Source organism: Ictidomys tridecemlineatus, chromosome Y (assembly GCF_052094955.1).
Source record: "Ictidomys tridecemlineatus isolate mIctTri1 chromosome Y, mIctTri1.hap1, whole genome shotgun sequence".
Lineage (NCBI taxonomy): Eukaryota > Metazoa > Chordata > Mammalia > Rodentia > Sciuridae > Ictidomys > Ictidomys tridecemlineatus.
Window position 1 is genome coordinate 5,872,053 of NC_135494.1, and position 15,852 is coordinate 5,887,904.

Genomic DNA, 15,852 nt, shown 5'->3' on the forward strand with positions numbered 1-15,852 from the left:
GGAGCTCAGTTGGTAGAGAGCTTGCCTAGCATGCACAAGGTCCAGTATTCAATCCTCAGCACCATGCCCCACCCCATCACACAGAGAAAGAATATATATATATATACATATATATGTATATATATATATATTAAACAATAAGTTTACCTAGAAATTTCTAAAATATCAACAAAATCTTTCTTATGCTCTAAAAGACAGTAGAGCAAAGGCAATTTCTGGTGTTCTACTAACACTCAAATTGATTATATTTATAAGTCTTAATTATCTCTTTAAATCAAACAAATTTTATATTCTTTTTTGTTCTGGTATTGTATATACAACAGACTTTCTTTTTGAATTTTAGTTCTTTTCTTTTTTAATATTTATTTTTTAGTTGTAGTTAGACACATACCTCTGCATTATTATTTCTAAAAATTTTATTTATTTATTTACTTAAGTTGTTGATGGGTCTTTACTCTATTCATTTATTCATATATGGTGCTGAGAATTGAATCCATGCTAGGCAAGTGCTCTACCACTGAGTCACAAACCCAGCCCCCATTTATTTATTTTTATGTGGTGCTGAAGATGATCGAACCCAGGGCCTAGGCTAGGCAAGTGCTCTACTGCTGAGCCACAACCCTGCCCGCAACTGTCTTTATTTTAAATTGTAAAATACTGACAATCAATACACAGCTTTTACAATTTACTTACTAGTTATTGCTGTTCCTATGTAATACATTTCAGTCAAACAGTCTACTATCTGTTTGAGATTTCTTACACAACCAACAGCTAATGCTACAAGGAGTTCAAAACCAGCATTGATAGTAGATGGTGAACTACACACTGGAACAGTCTGCTCTGCTGGTAGTTCTCCATTTCTCATATATTGCAAATAAGCTTTGGATGCAGGAAAAATGAAATCATCAATCAATTCCTAAGGAGTTAGAAGAGATATCACATTATTAGAAAATTACTATTTATACATATGCTATAAAAAATAAAACACATACATATAGATTTGAAAAACTATGCCTCTTGGAGGAAAATGCTTTCATGATTATTTAAAATGAATAACATCTCAAAGAATTTTTGGATTTGCTATTAAAATTCTCATTAGAAATCTACTGAATATAATTAATGAACAAAAAAGCGTAAAGTTGAGAACTGACTGAAAATGAGATGCTAAATATATCTTTAATCAGATAGGAATTTTTTATTTTAAATTAAAAAGTGCATTTAAAATTATACTTTTCCCTTGAAAAATAAATTCTAAAAAAAATAATCAAGAAATACAATATAAACAATTATCAGTTTGGGGAGATAGACATTTTTCTCAATTTGAAATATGATAGAGTAGCAATTCAGATCTATTGCCAAATGTGGTAGAAGTCCTGTATTCCCAGTTTTCAAGTAGTTAAGGAGGAAGATCACAAGCTTGATCAGCCTGAAAAATGTATCAAGATCCTGTCTCAACAGAAATAAACAACAATAAAAAAATGTGATTCAGTGATGAAGTGCTTGCATACCTGAATAAGGCCTCAGGTTTGATCCCTAGGACTTGGGCAAGGAGCAGACTATTAAATTATATTTATCAAATAGCAAAAGAAGTCTAAAGTTATGTTTTAAAAAAATGTAGTAAAGCTCTTACTGAGAAAGTTTTGCTGATGTTTCAAAGGTCGTTAACAGTGTAGCACCAAAATTTAGAACTTACTTTAACAAGATTAGCACCTCCTTTTTCACAACCAACATAATACTTTTTCTCAGGAGTTTGAAAGGCCAGTAATTCTTTTGTTACTCCAAGATGGCCTTCCAAAATAGGTTCTTCAATGCCTGTTTCACCTGTGTTTTTAACATTATCCTGACAAAAGAAAAATATCACAAGCCTAAATTAAAAGATATACACAGGACAGGAGAAGAGAGTCACACACACACACACACACACACACACACACACACACACACACAAGACTTGTAAGGAATGAGACTGCATATATTATATATTATTTCCCAAACCTTTCCATTCAGTTTGCTAATATTTTTATTTTGGGAGGGTGGCGGTACTAGGGATTGAACCCGGGGGCACTTAACCACTGAGCCACATATCCCCAGCTCTATTTTGTATTTTATTTAGAGATAGGGTCTCACTGAATTGCTTAACACCTTGCTTTGCTGAGGTTAGCTTTGAACTTGCCATCCTCATGCCTCAGCCTCCAGAGCTGCTATAATAATAGGCATGAGCCACTGTGCCCAGCAACATTTTCAAATTTTATAAATGAAGGGAAAGGAAAATTACTATGGCACCTTGTAGTTTGAGGCCAGGATTACTACTTAACATCCTACAGTGCAAAGGCAGCTTGATATAAAAAAAGGAATTATGTGGTATAAAAAGTCAATAATGATGAGGGGCTCAGAAATCCTGATCCATGCCCGGTCTTTATAAACCACTAATTTGAAGTTCAAAAGTTGTGCATTTCACAAATTATACTCTATTAAAACAATGTTCAAATCTCAGATGTTAAACAAAAATTGAACACTTAAAAAAACTTAAATAACTTGCAAAATAAAATAAGTCCCAAAGTTTTAAAACAAGAATTTCATCAACATTTCAAGCAAGGCATTTAGGCAAAATTGAGCATTCTATAAATCACGTATTATAAATTTATAAATAAAAATTAGGCATTTTGTTATTATTTTTTTGAGGTTTTCTGTTCAATAAATACAGAAACTATAAGCCTTCTTTAAAAAGACAGATGATTTACCAGTCATAAAATAATCTAAATATTATATAACTTACTCTAATCCTTTTGAGCCAATCAATTTCATTGTTGAGAAGAACTTCAGCATTGGGCACATTGATATTGCTGTTGTAAGCATAATTGAGAAGATGCCGTAGAAGTGTGAAATAATCACCTGAGTATTTACCTCTCTTTCTTGCTGTACTCTGAAACATTAAATTAAAACAGCATGAGCCTATGCTCATAATCCACATAATTTTTTTAGAACTAAAGAAAACTGAAAATTAAGTGACAATATGTAAACTACCCTATAAATATTACCAAAAAAAAAAAAAAAGACTTCATTCATTAATCTTGGGCTGGGTTGTGGTTTAGTGGAAAGACTTGCCTAGCATGCGTGAGGCAAAAGGTTTGATCCTAAACACTACACTTAAAAAAAAAAAAAATAATAATAATTAAAAACATTAATTCCCTATTTTAAAAGAAAGATTTTTAATCTTGATTTTTCTAAATCTAATAAATACCACATTTATAATTTTGAGTATTTCTTAAGTTTACAAATGAATCATATTGAAAGGTTCACTTAAAAACATCTCACCCCCAAAATGGTAAAGAGTAGGGTAATGAAGAAAAGTAGAGGTCTGTGTCCCATGCAACATCTGGTACACATTAAAAAGAACTGCTCCTGTGCCAACTGACGGACAGTTCTGAAATAAAAAGAAAAACTATTTTTGTATTTAAATATATTACTTCAGGAATAATGACAAAATAATTCCCATATGTTATATCTTAACAGTGAAAGCAAAATTAAGTAAAACCCAATGTAGCTAAAGTTATCTATGATACTGTCTCTACTGCCAACCAATTAGTTCTTAGCAACAGAAGATGAACTTAAGGTTTGTGTCAGGGAGTTAAATCTCAAATTATTATCCAAAAGATTGGGAACATAACTACTTATAGTATAATCTTCACATGTTGATTTCTCAGCTTTTAATATTCACTGTGACTCAGTGGTAAAAGTGGAACATGTCAAGAACAAGCTGGATGAAAAATAGAAGCATCTTGTCTTGTGGGATCCATCTTAACAATTCTCTTGGAATAATGTGGAAATGCCTCTTTAGCTACTATACAAAACACATGCAATAAGTGCTGTACGTCTTTGGACTCTGCAGAATTTCCTACTTAGTTTATTTATTTGTATTAGGGGATTGAACTCAGGATTTCTTAACCACTGAGTCACACCCCCAGCTCTGTTTTATATTTTATTTTGAGACTAGGTCTTGTTAACTTCTTAGGGCCTTGCTAAGTTGCTGAGGTTGGTTCTGAACTTGCAATCCTCCTACCTCAGCATCCTGAGTCACTGGGATTTCAGGTGTATAGTAAGTACTACATCTGATCAGACATGCTCTGCTGCAAATGACCTAAGGAAAGTCAATGTAGCTAAAGTTATCTATCAGTGTTTCCCAAAACATGGTGTCAGACCAGTGATCTGTGACTACATCACCTGAAAATGTGTAAGATACACAAATTCCCAGGCCTCCTTTCAATCTTCTTGAATCATGAACGATGGGCGAGAAGCCCAGGAATCTGAACTTTAATGAGACAAATGCAATGATTCTGCACACCAAGTTTAAAAACCAAACATTACATTGCCCAATTCTTTTTTGAGAAGCACTGAACCAACACCACATGAATACTACTTTAAAATATTTAAAAATGTTACGTATTAATCTTAGTTGACAGCTTAAGACTTTAGTATCTGTCAGAGGGGACACTCAGTCATCGCCAAGTTAGTAAGTATTATTTATTTTGTTTATAAACAAGGACTATTATTGATCATAAAGATGAACATTTAAAGTTCACAAAAATTTAGGAAATGACTTATTGTTCTGCAATTATAATAAAATGTAAATTAATATCAGTTTTAAACATAATTAATAAAGCAGAACTGCTGCTGTGTATAAACCAAACCATTCCAATGAAAATCAGCTAATATAGACTAGACTCCAACAAACAAACTCTTTAGCAGCAATTCTTTTGCCTGAATATCCTGGTTTCCACAAATAATGTCAGATAATTATAATACATTAAGTCTGCCAATACTTTAACTGCATACTGTGTTCAGAAATCCTCTTGGATTTAACCTCATAAGCAGGTTGAACTACACATATGTACCTTACTGTGACATTTTTGACTTAGGTAATGTAAGAATGGTATCATTATTCTAATAAAAGCCTATGGTTCCAACGTGAGAACTGATCCCTGATTTTAGGAAGAGCAAAGCAGACTGTATTTGCAAATTTTGTGTTTGTATTCTAGCGTTTTTTTGTTTTTTGTTTTTGGTAGGGCAGGGGACGTGAAGATTCATGAAGAAATGATGAAACATCTATCTTTTCTAGTCTAACTTAGAACCTGCTAATCGTTAAAAATATTGGAAACTGGTCAAAAAGAATTTAGCAAAAGTGAGGATTACAACCAAAGAAAAAGAAACTGGAGATACTAGGGAATCAGGGCATTCAAAAGCAGTCAAATACATAGTTATGGTGGTAAAAACCTTAATCTCATTCTATTTGGGATGCTTAAAGCAAGAGGATTTCAAATTTTAGGCTAGCCTTGGCAAATTAAACACACTCGCTAAAATGAAATATGAAAATGTCTGGGCAGTACAGTTCAATGGTAAGGTACCACTGGGTTCAACTACAAGTACCAAGGTGGGTAAAATTCAGCCAAATATACTAAGAATTTAGAAAAATCCATAAGCACAGTTTAAAAAAAGTTGTTAAAGAAAACCTTAGTCTTTCACAGCAAACTTATATAGAGCCTCAGTGTGAACAGAGGTGAAGGCTAACATAAAAGGGGAAAATGATACTATTTCAGTAAGTGGTGATTAGCAAAATAAATATTCATATAGAAGGATGAAATTAGCTATTTTCCTCTCATATAAAAATCAACTCACAGGGGTTGGGGTGTGGCTCAATGGTAGAATACTTGCCTAGCATGTGTGAGGCACCCAGTACCACATATAAGTAAATAAAAAGGTCAATCAGCAACTAAAAAAAAAAAAAAAAAAAAAAAATCAGCTCACAACTGATTAATATAGCTTTATAATAGTGGTCTAAGTGATGATTTTTTTGTGATGGTCCCCCATCCTGTGAACAGTTTCTCAAAAGTAAAGGCAACAAAAACAAAAGTAGACAAATGAAATTGTAGCAAATAAAAAGTTTCTATATATTGCAAAGGAAATTAAAAAAAAACATGCAGAAAGAACAGGAAAAAAAACTGCACATAATATAATATAAAGGGTTAATATCTCTACTATATAAAAGAATCCAAAATAACTTAGTAGAAACAAAACTAATAAACCTATTGAAAAATGGTGCAAAGCCATTTCTCAGAAGACAACATACAAATTGCTGTCAGATACATGAGAAAATGCTTGATTTCACTATTTATCAGGGAAATACATATCAAAACCAAAGTCAGGTTTAAATGGCTAACTTATACCTTTAAATGGCTATTAAAGTCTTGGAAAGGATGTGGAGTAAGGGATTTTTTAACACAGTGTTGGTGGAAATGTAAATTAGTAGGGCCATTACAAAAAACTTGAAGATTTAAAAAAAAATTAAAAATAGAACTGCTACATCATTCAGTATGCTTATTGTGGTTATATATCAAAACAAAATAAAATCAACTTGCCAAAGAGTTACCTGTACTTTCATTAATTGTAGTATTATTCACAATAAGCCCAAAAATGTAACCAACCTAAGAGTCCACTGACAGAAGAAAGAAAAAAAAAAAAAAAAAAAAGGTAAAATAAGGTACATATTTGCAACAGAATACATTAAGACACAAAAGAAGGGCACTTTGTCATTTCTGACAACATGGATGAAAGTGGAGAATATTATGGTAAATGGAATAAGTCAGAAACACAATTATGGATATCACATAACCTCACTTTTACAAGGTACCTTTTAAAAAGTTGATCTAATAGAAGCAGAGAGAAGAACAAACGCTGCCAGAAGCGTGGTGGTTATTGGAAGTGAGACTGGGGCAACAATGTGGAGTTTCGGTCACAGAATGTATAATCATAGTTAGGAGAAACATTTTTAAAAATGTCCTGAATAGGCAAACAGAAACAAAAAGTACATAAATGATTGTCTGGAGCTGGGAGTTATGAGGGAGAGTGAGCAGAATGAGAGTAAAGAGAAGCTGGGAATGACTACTAAAGATTATATTGTTTGGGCTGGGGATGTGGCTCAGGTGGTAGCGAGCTCGTCTGGCATGCGTGCGGCCCGGTTTCGATCCTCAGCACCACATACCAACAAAGATGTTGTGTCCGCCGAGAACTAAAAAATAAATATTAAAAATTCTCTCTCTCTCCTCTCTCACTCTCTCTTAAAAAAAAAAAAAAAAGATTATATTGTTTCTTATGTGATGAAAATGTGCTAAGATGTTTACCCAACTCTCTGTGCATGTTACAAATCATTGGATTATATACCTTGACTATTTTAAAAAATACATTTTTTAATAAGAATAAATAAAATTTAGACCCCCAAATCACCTCATTGTTAGAAGTAAGGACACTGAATCACTAATCAAAATCGGATAAAAGGTGCTGGGGTTGTGGCTCAGTGGTAGAGCACTCACCTAGCATGAGTGAGGACCCAGTTTGATCCTTAGCACCACATAGATACATAAATAGAAGTACTTGTGTTCACCTAAAACTAAAAAATATTAAAAAAAAAAAAAGTGACAAGGAAAATGCCAGGGTTGAAAGGTATTGACTGGTGAACTCGATCAAATGTTTAAAGAATTAAAAAAAGAACATGAAAGAGTATTTTACAATGTATAAGGATCAACATTATTTTGAAAACAAAACCAGGCAAAGAACTATAAGGAAAACCACTACTGCTGGGTGTGGTGGTGCACACCTGTAATTCCAGTGGCTTTGGATACTAAGGCATGATATCACAAGTTCAAAGCTAGCCTCAGCATTTTAGTGAGGCCCTAACAACTCAAAATAAAATATAAAAAAGGGTTGGGAATGTAACTATGTGGGAAAAGTGGTTAAAGGGTGGTTAAGCACCCCTGGGTTCAATTCCTAGTACCAAAATGAAAACAAACAAACAAAAAATCTTCACTTAAGAAAATAAATACAAAAATCCTCAGCAAACTATTAGTTAACCAAATTCAACTGCATATCAAAAGTGTATTAGCCCACAAAGTGTAATGTATTCCAAAAAACGTCAGAGCGGTTAAACATGTAAGTCAATTTTAATTTTAACATGTAAATACAATGAAGGAAATTAACTATGTGATAATCTAAATTGACTCAAGACACTATAAAGACTTAATAAAGACAATTAGACCTAATGAAGACAATTAATAAAGAAGAATAAAAGGAAACTTTCTCAATATGATAAATATCATATATGAGAAACCTACAGTTAATATAACTGAATGATAAAAACGTAAATCAGGAACATAATCATGCATGCACTTATCACTTCTATTCAACCTAGCAAAGCAATTAGAAAAAAAAAAAGAGGCGGGGGAGAGTGGGGAGGTGACATAAAACTGTTCAAAAAAAAGGTAAGCAATAAAATATTTCAATTGTAAGTAACAGACAACTGTATTGAGAAAACTTTAATAATTCACAATTCAATATAATTGTAGGGTATAAAATCAATACGCACATAAACAGTTCTATTTCTGTACATATACTGGCAATGAACATCACAAAAGAAAATTAAGACAATAATTCTATCTACAGTAGCAACCCAAAGAATGCAAATTTAGAAATAATTCAATAATGGAGGCAAAAATATTAAAGGAAGTAAGACCGCAGTTAAAGAAAAGCTATTCCATGTTCATGTATTGACACTCTTTTAAAATAATACTGTGGGAAAACTCACTATTTATTGGAGTTGGAGTTGAATCCTTATTCACACCATTCAAAAAAACCCCCAAAACTCCAGATAAAATGCAAAAGTATAGTATTAAATACTTAGAAAGCACAAAGACAACTGGCAGGATGGAATAAAGTATTTGTAAATTATATATCCAAGAAGAGATTAATATACAAAATAGAGAATTCTAAAACTCAAGAACAGAAAATGTGCAAAGGTGTTACAAGAATGTATAAATGAACTGAGAAGATGCTTATTACCACTAACCATTAGGGAATAAAATATATGTAAATTATATATCCAAGAAGAGATCAATATACAGAAAAGAGAATTGCTAAAACTCAAGAACAGAAAAATGTGCAAAGGTCTTAAAGAATGTATAAATGAACTGAGAAGATGCTTATTACCACTAACCATTAGGGAAATGCAAATAAAAACTACAATTAGATACCATCATTATCAGAAGTAAAGAGAATGCAGAGAAACTGAAGAGAAAGTAGAGAAAAAATCTTAGGAATTTGATAGTGGGCATATAAATGGAGAAGACACAAAATTAGAATTCAGTAGAGCCTCAAAAAAGTTAAACAATAAGATCATATTACCCAGTAAATTGACTTTTAGGCATAAACTCAAAAGACCTAAGAATAGGACTAAGTCAGAGACCTGCATTCACAGCAATTTTCATAGCAACATTATTTATAGTAGTTCAAATGTAGAAATCATTCAAAATTCCACCAAGTCAACATAGATCTAGTATGCACATGCAATGAATTATTCAGCCTTAAGTATGAATTAAATTCTGACACACTCTGCAACATGAATGAAATAAATTTATTTTTGTACTGTAATGAACACAAGGGCATTTTACCATTGAGTGACATAAAAATAAATTTATTTTTATTTTGAAATAGAGTGTTGCTAAGTTGCCCTGGCTGGCCTCAAACCTGTGAGCCTCCTTTGTCACCCTCCTGAGTTGCAGAGATGGTAGGCATGTGCTAGTATGTCTAGCATAAATAAACTTTGAAAATACCATCACATAAACTAATTCATACAAAAATAATGGGGTAGTAGAGAAAAATGACAGTAATTGCTTCAAAGAATTAGTCTGTTGTGGTGAAAAATTTCAGATATATATAACACTAATGATGGCCTAACAATGTGAATATATTTAAAGTCATTCCACTGTTCATTTAAATGAAATGAAAATGAGCCAAGTTTGGTGGCAACCTGTGTGTAATCCCAACAACTTGGAAGTTGAGGCAGATGGATCACAAGTTTGAGGACAACCTTAATTAAGCTAGCCTTTAGACAATTTAGTGAGACCCTGATTCAAAATTTAAAATTAAAAAGGGTTATGGATGTGGGTCAAAATTAAATAATAAAATGGGTTATGGATGTGGGTCTGAGTTCAACTCCCTGGTATTCCTTCTCCCCTATACAAAAAAGTGACAGTGCAAATTTTTTGTTACAGATAATTATATATCCTACTACATTAAAACAAACAGTAAAAAACAAAATAAAAAGAAAAACACAAAAAACAAACCCAATACTGCTTGACCTAAAACTAGTTTAGGTAAAAAAAACATGTTAGATAAAAATTCTCTTATATACCAAAAAAATTATGTTTAAATAAAAAAGATTTGTTCATTTTCTTCAAAATATCAATCTACTTAAAGTCAGCCTTTCTCTAAACTAAAACAAAACGAAACAAAACAAAACAAAACAAAGGACACTTACTTGCTAGGACAGTGTAATAATAAGTCAATGATGAATGTCTGCCAGGCCTTTTCTTTACTAAGTGCATCTAAGGCTGTTGGAATTAAAGCAAAACATAATGTCATCACTTCCAATGCTTCACAGCAAACCTGTTCATCTTCCAACACTGGCTCACTGCTTGTACTGGTCGTCTGTAAAATTATAATGAGGAATAAGTTACTTATTAGATATGTTTAATAAAAATATTCTCAAAACTAGTTAGCATTTAAAATTACCTACTCCATAATGAACATCTGGTTTCAGACCAATTATGTACTTGTTCTTCTGCATGATTGGTATACTTCTGTTTTAGTCATAATTCCTCCTAAAGAATCACTTTTCACTCCACTTTCTTTTTACTAATTCTATTGTCTACCCTAACTAGAATATAATTTTATTAAAAAAGCAATCAACATTCTCAAAGTCAACAGAAGACATAAGACGTAAGATATACTCGTATAGATAGGTAGCAGTTTTTAGTTTGCCTCTGTCAATCAAAATGTAATCAATACACAAAGAGGAAGCCACACAATAAGGTCATTTTAAAGGAATGTATCTCAATGGTAAAGAGCTTGCCTAGCATGCTGAAGAATCCAAAGCACCACAAAATGAAAAACAAAACAGCTATCAGAAGCTGCTAAAAGTGTAAAGTATCAATATCAAAGAGCTCAATAGTCTTATTTTTGAAATAATTTGTTTAGCAAAAAAGTAATTTGCAGGGATTGAGGATGTGGTTATAAAGATGGAATTCTTGAGCTTGGGTCTTTGTACCAACACACACTTGTGCACAAAAACACACACTGAGAAAATTCAATCAACTGGTGAAAAATTAGGATAATATTTAAATGATGAACTCCTTCCTAAGTTTGAGTCATCTAAATGAAGCAACAGGAACAACAAAATATTTGTGTGTGTGTGTGTGTGTGTGTGTATGCGTGTGTGTATATATATTTAAATGTCATGATCCCAAATCCACTATTATAAAAATATTACATAGGAAAAAATGACCAAGAATAAAGCGACTGACAAAAAGTTAATAAATTCATTGCAGTACAGATATACCTATTTTTAGAGTAAGATGCCTTTTGGCAGGATCCTGAATATTTTATTTTCAAAATAAATGATTCCTCATTTTATCTATAGACAGTAGTTAATCTGAAATAATTAGACATATGTTACTTGGTCTTTGAATATGACAGACTGGATGAAAATTTAATTCCATGCACAATTAAGTAATATTTACTCAAAAGGAAAGTATTTTTTATTATAATTCTTACCATCTCATAAATTTTAGTTATTTCTTCATTCGGGCTAAATACTAGCTCTAATGCTCCACATCCTGATGCCCAGATAATTTTTTGTATACCTCTAATTACACAAGTATCAGGCATATATCTTGAGGCCTATAAGAAAATGAATATTACTGACAGAATAGCAGAGTATAACAATACAAAAAAAAAAAAAAAAAGCACTAGGAATGGTTGTAAAAGAAGTATATGTCAGACTGCCTTTCTGGTCCAATGTTGCCTTAATCCCAGTTTTTGGTGTCTTTATATCAAGTTGTATAATATGACTTCTATACAAAGAAAAGATATGTTTAACAGCAGCACCCAGAAAGAAGACTTCAAGTTAAAATCTGAGATAGTTGTTCTGTATTTTAAATAATACTTTAAAATATAGAAAATACATATAAAATATATTTTACAGAAAATATAAAAAATACATTTTATATATATAAAAACAGAAAATATAGAAACAGTTTACAATTAGAAAAATATATAGAAATATAGAAAAAAATATTAGATTACCAACCCATTCTACTTAGGTATCTACCTAAAAGACACAAAAACACATACCTACAGAAGCACTGTCACTTAATTTCATAACAACTTCACTTCCAATAGCGAAGAACAAGACCAATACAAATGTTCATCCATAGATGAATGGATTAAAAATGTGAATCATCACTGAATAAATTGTAGCACATAAAACAACTTGGAAATTTTTCAAAATCATGCTGATTTGAATGAACCAAATACAAAGGAGAACAGAATATATAATTTGATTCATAAAAAAGTTAAGAGAATAAATACTATTCTACACCGACAAAAAGGTCAGTAGTTGCAGAAGCCAGGGCCAGATGGATGTAAAATATTTAGGTCACAATAAAACTTTTGGGACAAACAGAAATATTGTCTTCTTTGAATATCAAAAGTATTCAGGAACACAGATCTTTCAAAGTTTGATACTAACCTCATCTGATATTTGCTGAGCAAGACGTATGGATACATTTCTAAGCATGCACTCAGATGATGGATTGGGAATACTCTGAAGGGCACCTTGTAGTACCACAGCGTGATCATGCGTAACTTGGTTAATCTAAAATAAATCAATTATTTACTTCAAAAAAGGACTTGTTCATAACAAAATCCCATAAACATTCATATACTTTTCAGCTATTACCATTTTCTCAGGATATAATTCCTTTACAGATGGTGGGTAAAATTCATGGTGGTTTACATAAAAAGCATTTCAGATTGCTAACTTCTTAGATTTCCTTTATACTTTCAGAGTTAACAACAACATCTGAATATTCTAGTTTTAGATGAACACACATACACTTTTTTTTTGGCATTGGGGACTGAACAAAGAAGTACATTACCAATAAGTTATATCCCTAGTCCTTTTCATCTTTTATTTGACACAGGGTCTTGCCAAGTCCCTTAGGTCCTTGATAAGCTGCTGAGCTGGCTTCAAACTTGTAAAACCTCTTTCCTCAGCCTCTGAAGATGCATGCACTACCAAGATGAATATGAGCTCGTCCTACACAGGAGCTCGCTTTCCCTTACATGGTGTTAAGAGTTGTTATTTTGAATAAACATTTAAGGTGCTTCTGGGCAGATCTTTCTCCCAGCCTCCTACTTTTAAAGGATGACTATAGCTATATGTCATAATGGAGAAAATTAGTTATAAACTTGTATCCTTTTCTATCTTCCTTTTTTAGTCTTTAAAAGGTTCCTATTTTTGTTCAAAGCTAATTTGTTACCTGCACACTAACGCTTGTTCCATAGACATGACAAAATTGCTCACATCTTAACGTGCCTGTCTGCTTATGCACCATTTCTTTCACTGTAGAGTTCAAACCCCAATACCCACCCCCCCAAATAAATTAATAAAAAAATAAAATAAAAAACAAACAAAACCTGAATTTCTTAAAAAAATGAGTTTGGAAAGGTGTTAAATAAAATTTTATCTGTTATGTAGGTACTGTTTATTTTAATCCAACAACATATATTTGAAGATGTATTTGCCAAATGCTACGACAGAGGAGCTAAAATGGCAGAGGTAAGAAAATAGAGATATACAGTATGCTTCACTGAGTTAAAATCTCAGCTCACTGTTATTATTTTGGGCCAAGTTATTTAATCATTTTATGTCTTATTTTTCCTTAGAAAACAAAAATGTTAGTGACCCACCAAATACGGCTATAGCAGTATTTCAATGAGATAAGCCTGGTACTAATACATAAGAACTCAATATATTTTGACTATTATTTTCCAAATTCTAACTTTCACAAACTTAGGAACAATTTAGATTCATAATGTATCTCTAACAATACCTGACATATGGTAGATGGATAATATTGAAAAAATAAAATGTTACATATGAAATTTTAAAGCCAATAACTCAATTTTAGTAATATAATTAAGGTTATTATTTGTATTAGCAAAGAACTATAACACTTGTTCTTTTTTAAATTTTTTTTTCAAGTTGTAGATGGACATGATATCTTTATTTTTATGTGGGGCTGAGAATTGAACCCAGTGTCTTACATATTCGAGGCAGACACTCAACTACTAAGCTAAAGCCCCAGCCCTGTAACACTTGTTCTTTATCTTGTGAGATTATTATTAATGTACTATTATTCTCCAATTCAACTCATTAATCTGAGATGAAGAAATAGAAATACTCTGAAGGACAAAAATAACGGCTTTTATTTTAGAATTGTTGAACTGGTATTGTCTATTCAAAAACTGAAAAGGAACTATGCATAAATATGTAAAAAAAATTAAGTTATATTAATAAAATCTTTTACTCATTATCTAGATTCAATAACTATAAAATGGCTAAATTTGTCAACTCTCTCTTTACCACCTTAGAATTACTTAAAAAAAAAAATTCCTGACATAATATATGAAATGTTGTAACATAAGCCTTTTAAATAAAGCCACATATTACACTCCAGTAAGATTCGTGATTACTTCAAAATCCTAAATACCTAGTTACTACTTAAATCTACAGGTTATGCAATTGCTGAGTTTATCTTTAAAAATTAAATACAAAAATAAATTTCAAAAAACTTCTTAAAATTTATTACCGGTGTTATAGGTTCTGCACCATCTACAACTGGCTGACAAGCTTCTGCTACAGCTCGAACATGGCCATAGCCAATGGCAGTTAATAATAGTTTGGCAATTTTAAGGGCATTGAAGTAAGCACCCCTACGAGTTTCTGTATCTGTATTTGGTAAGAAGTTATTTCTTATTAGCATACTCAGTACAAGGGGTAAGCCACCACTTTTCAAGAAGTGAAACTGAAAATCTGAAGACATATCAGTCAGAGGCGCACCAGCAGGCATTAACAAGGCATAAACTACCTGCGGGGGGGGGGGAAAAAAAAAGAAATTAAAGGTTGTCAAAAAAAAAAAAAATCTCATAATGTACATTTCTCTTCTCAGCATTGCTAAGAAATTCTTGACTAAATATTTTCTTTATAATCTTTTACATGCTCTTAATTTTATGATACATTATAAAAATTATTTTTGTAAAACAAACAAACCTCTGTTAGGTATAGAACTTGGGAGGCAGAAGGACCAAAGAAGAGGGAGTCAAGAGATGGACCAATGTTGCTTTCTCCAAGATTTGCATAGTTCAAACAAACAGCTCTTAATTTTTCTGTAGTTGTGCTATCTGCAAATAAAAGACAAACTAAAGTTAAACAAAATTTACATTTGATATTTTAAAGAATATTATCTTAAACATAACATAATAACAGTAAACTTATATTAGGTATAGAATTAAATATAAGACATTACTACATGTGAACTGATTCAAGATCAACTAGGACTTTTTAATCACCAATCCCAAACACGAAGGAAACAGTTTCCTATTTAGAAATCTCGTATGTTCTCTTATTTTTTTTTGAGACAGAAACAAAACACAACAAAAGAATATACACAGAGAACACACTGAAAGGGAAATTTGTTTTTCTTAATGCATAAACATAAGTTCCTCTCTCAAACATTCAACAGTAAAAGAAAAATAGCTCCAATTAAAAACTAGCAAAGAATATTAAGACATTTCTACAAAGAAGCTATATGAATCACTAAGCAAGCATGTGAAAAATTGATTTATATCATCAGCCATCAAAGAATCACACATTAAAACCACATGAGATGCAACTTCATCACC

General features: G+C 31.8%; 1 protein-coding gene across 13 annotated transcripts in view; it reads right to left on the bottom strand.

Annotated features, from left to right (window-relative positions):
* LOC144372005 (ubiquitin carboxyl-terminal hydrolase 9X-like) overlaps positions 1–15,852 on the bottom strand; it is a 123,721-nt gene that overhangs the window by 36,104 nt on the left and 71,765 nt on the right. For 12 of the 13 annotated variants that reach the window (XM_078035404.1, XM_078035402.1, XM_078035400.1 and 9 more), the window contains 9 exons: positions 15,221–15,351; positions 14,760–15,038; positions 12,635–12,760; positions 11,659–11,784; positions 10,364–10,533; positions 3,316–3,424; positions 2,777–2,923; positions 1,694–1,840; positions 694–916 (listed from right to left, as the gene is read on the bottom strand). In XM_078035404.1, coding sequence (XP_077891530.1) covers positions 694–916; positions 1,694–1,840; positions 2,777–2,923; positions 3,316–3,424; positions 10,364–10,533; positions 11,659–11,784; positions 12,635–12,760; positions 14,760–15,038; positions 15,221–15,351 — 1,458 coding nt within the window. The remainder of the gene's footprint in view (positions 1–693; positions 917–1,693; positions 1,841–2,776; positions 2,924–3,315; positions 3,425–10,363; positions 10,534–11,658; positions 11,785–12,634; positions 12,761–14,759; positions 15,039–15,220; positions 15,352–15,852) is intronic. The other variant, XM_078035412.1, reaches the window with a different exon arrangement.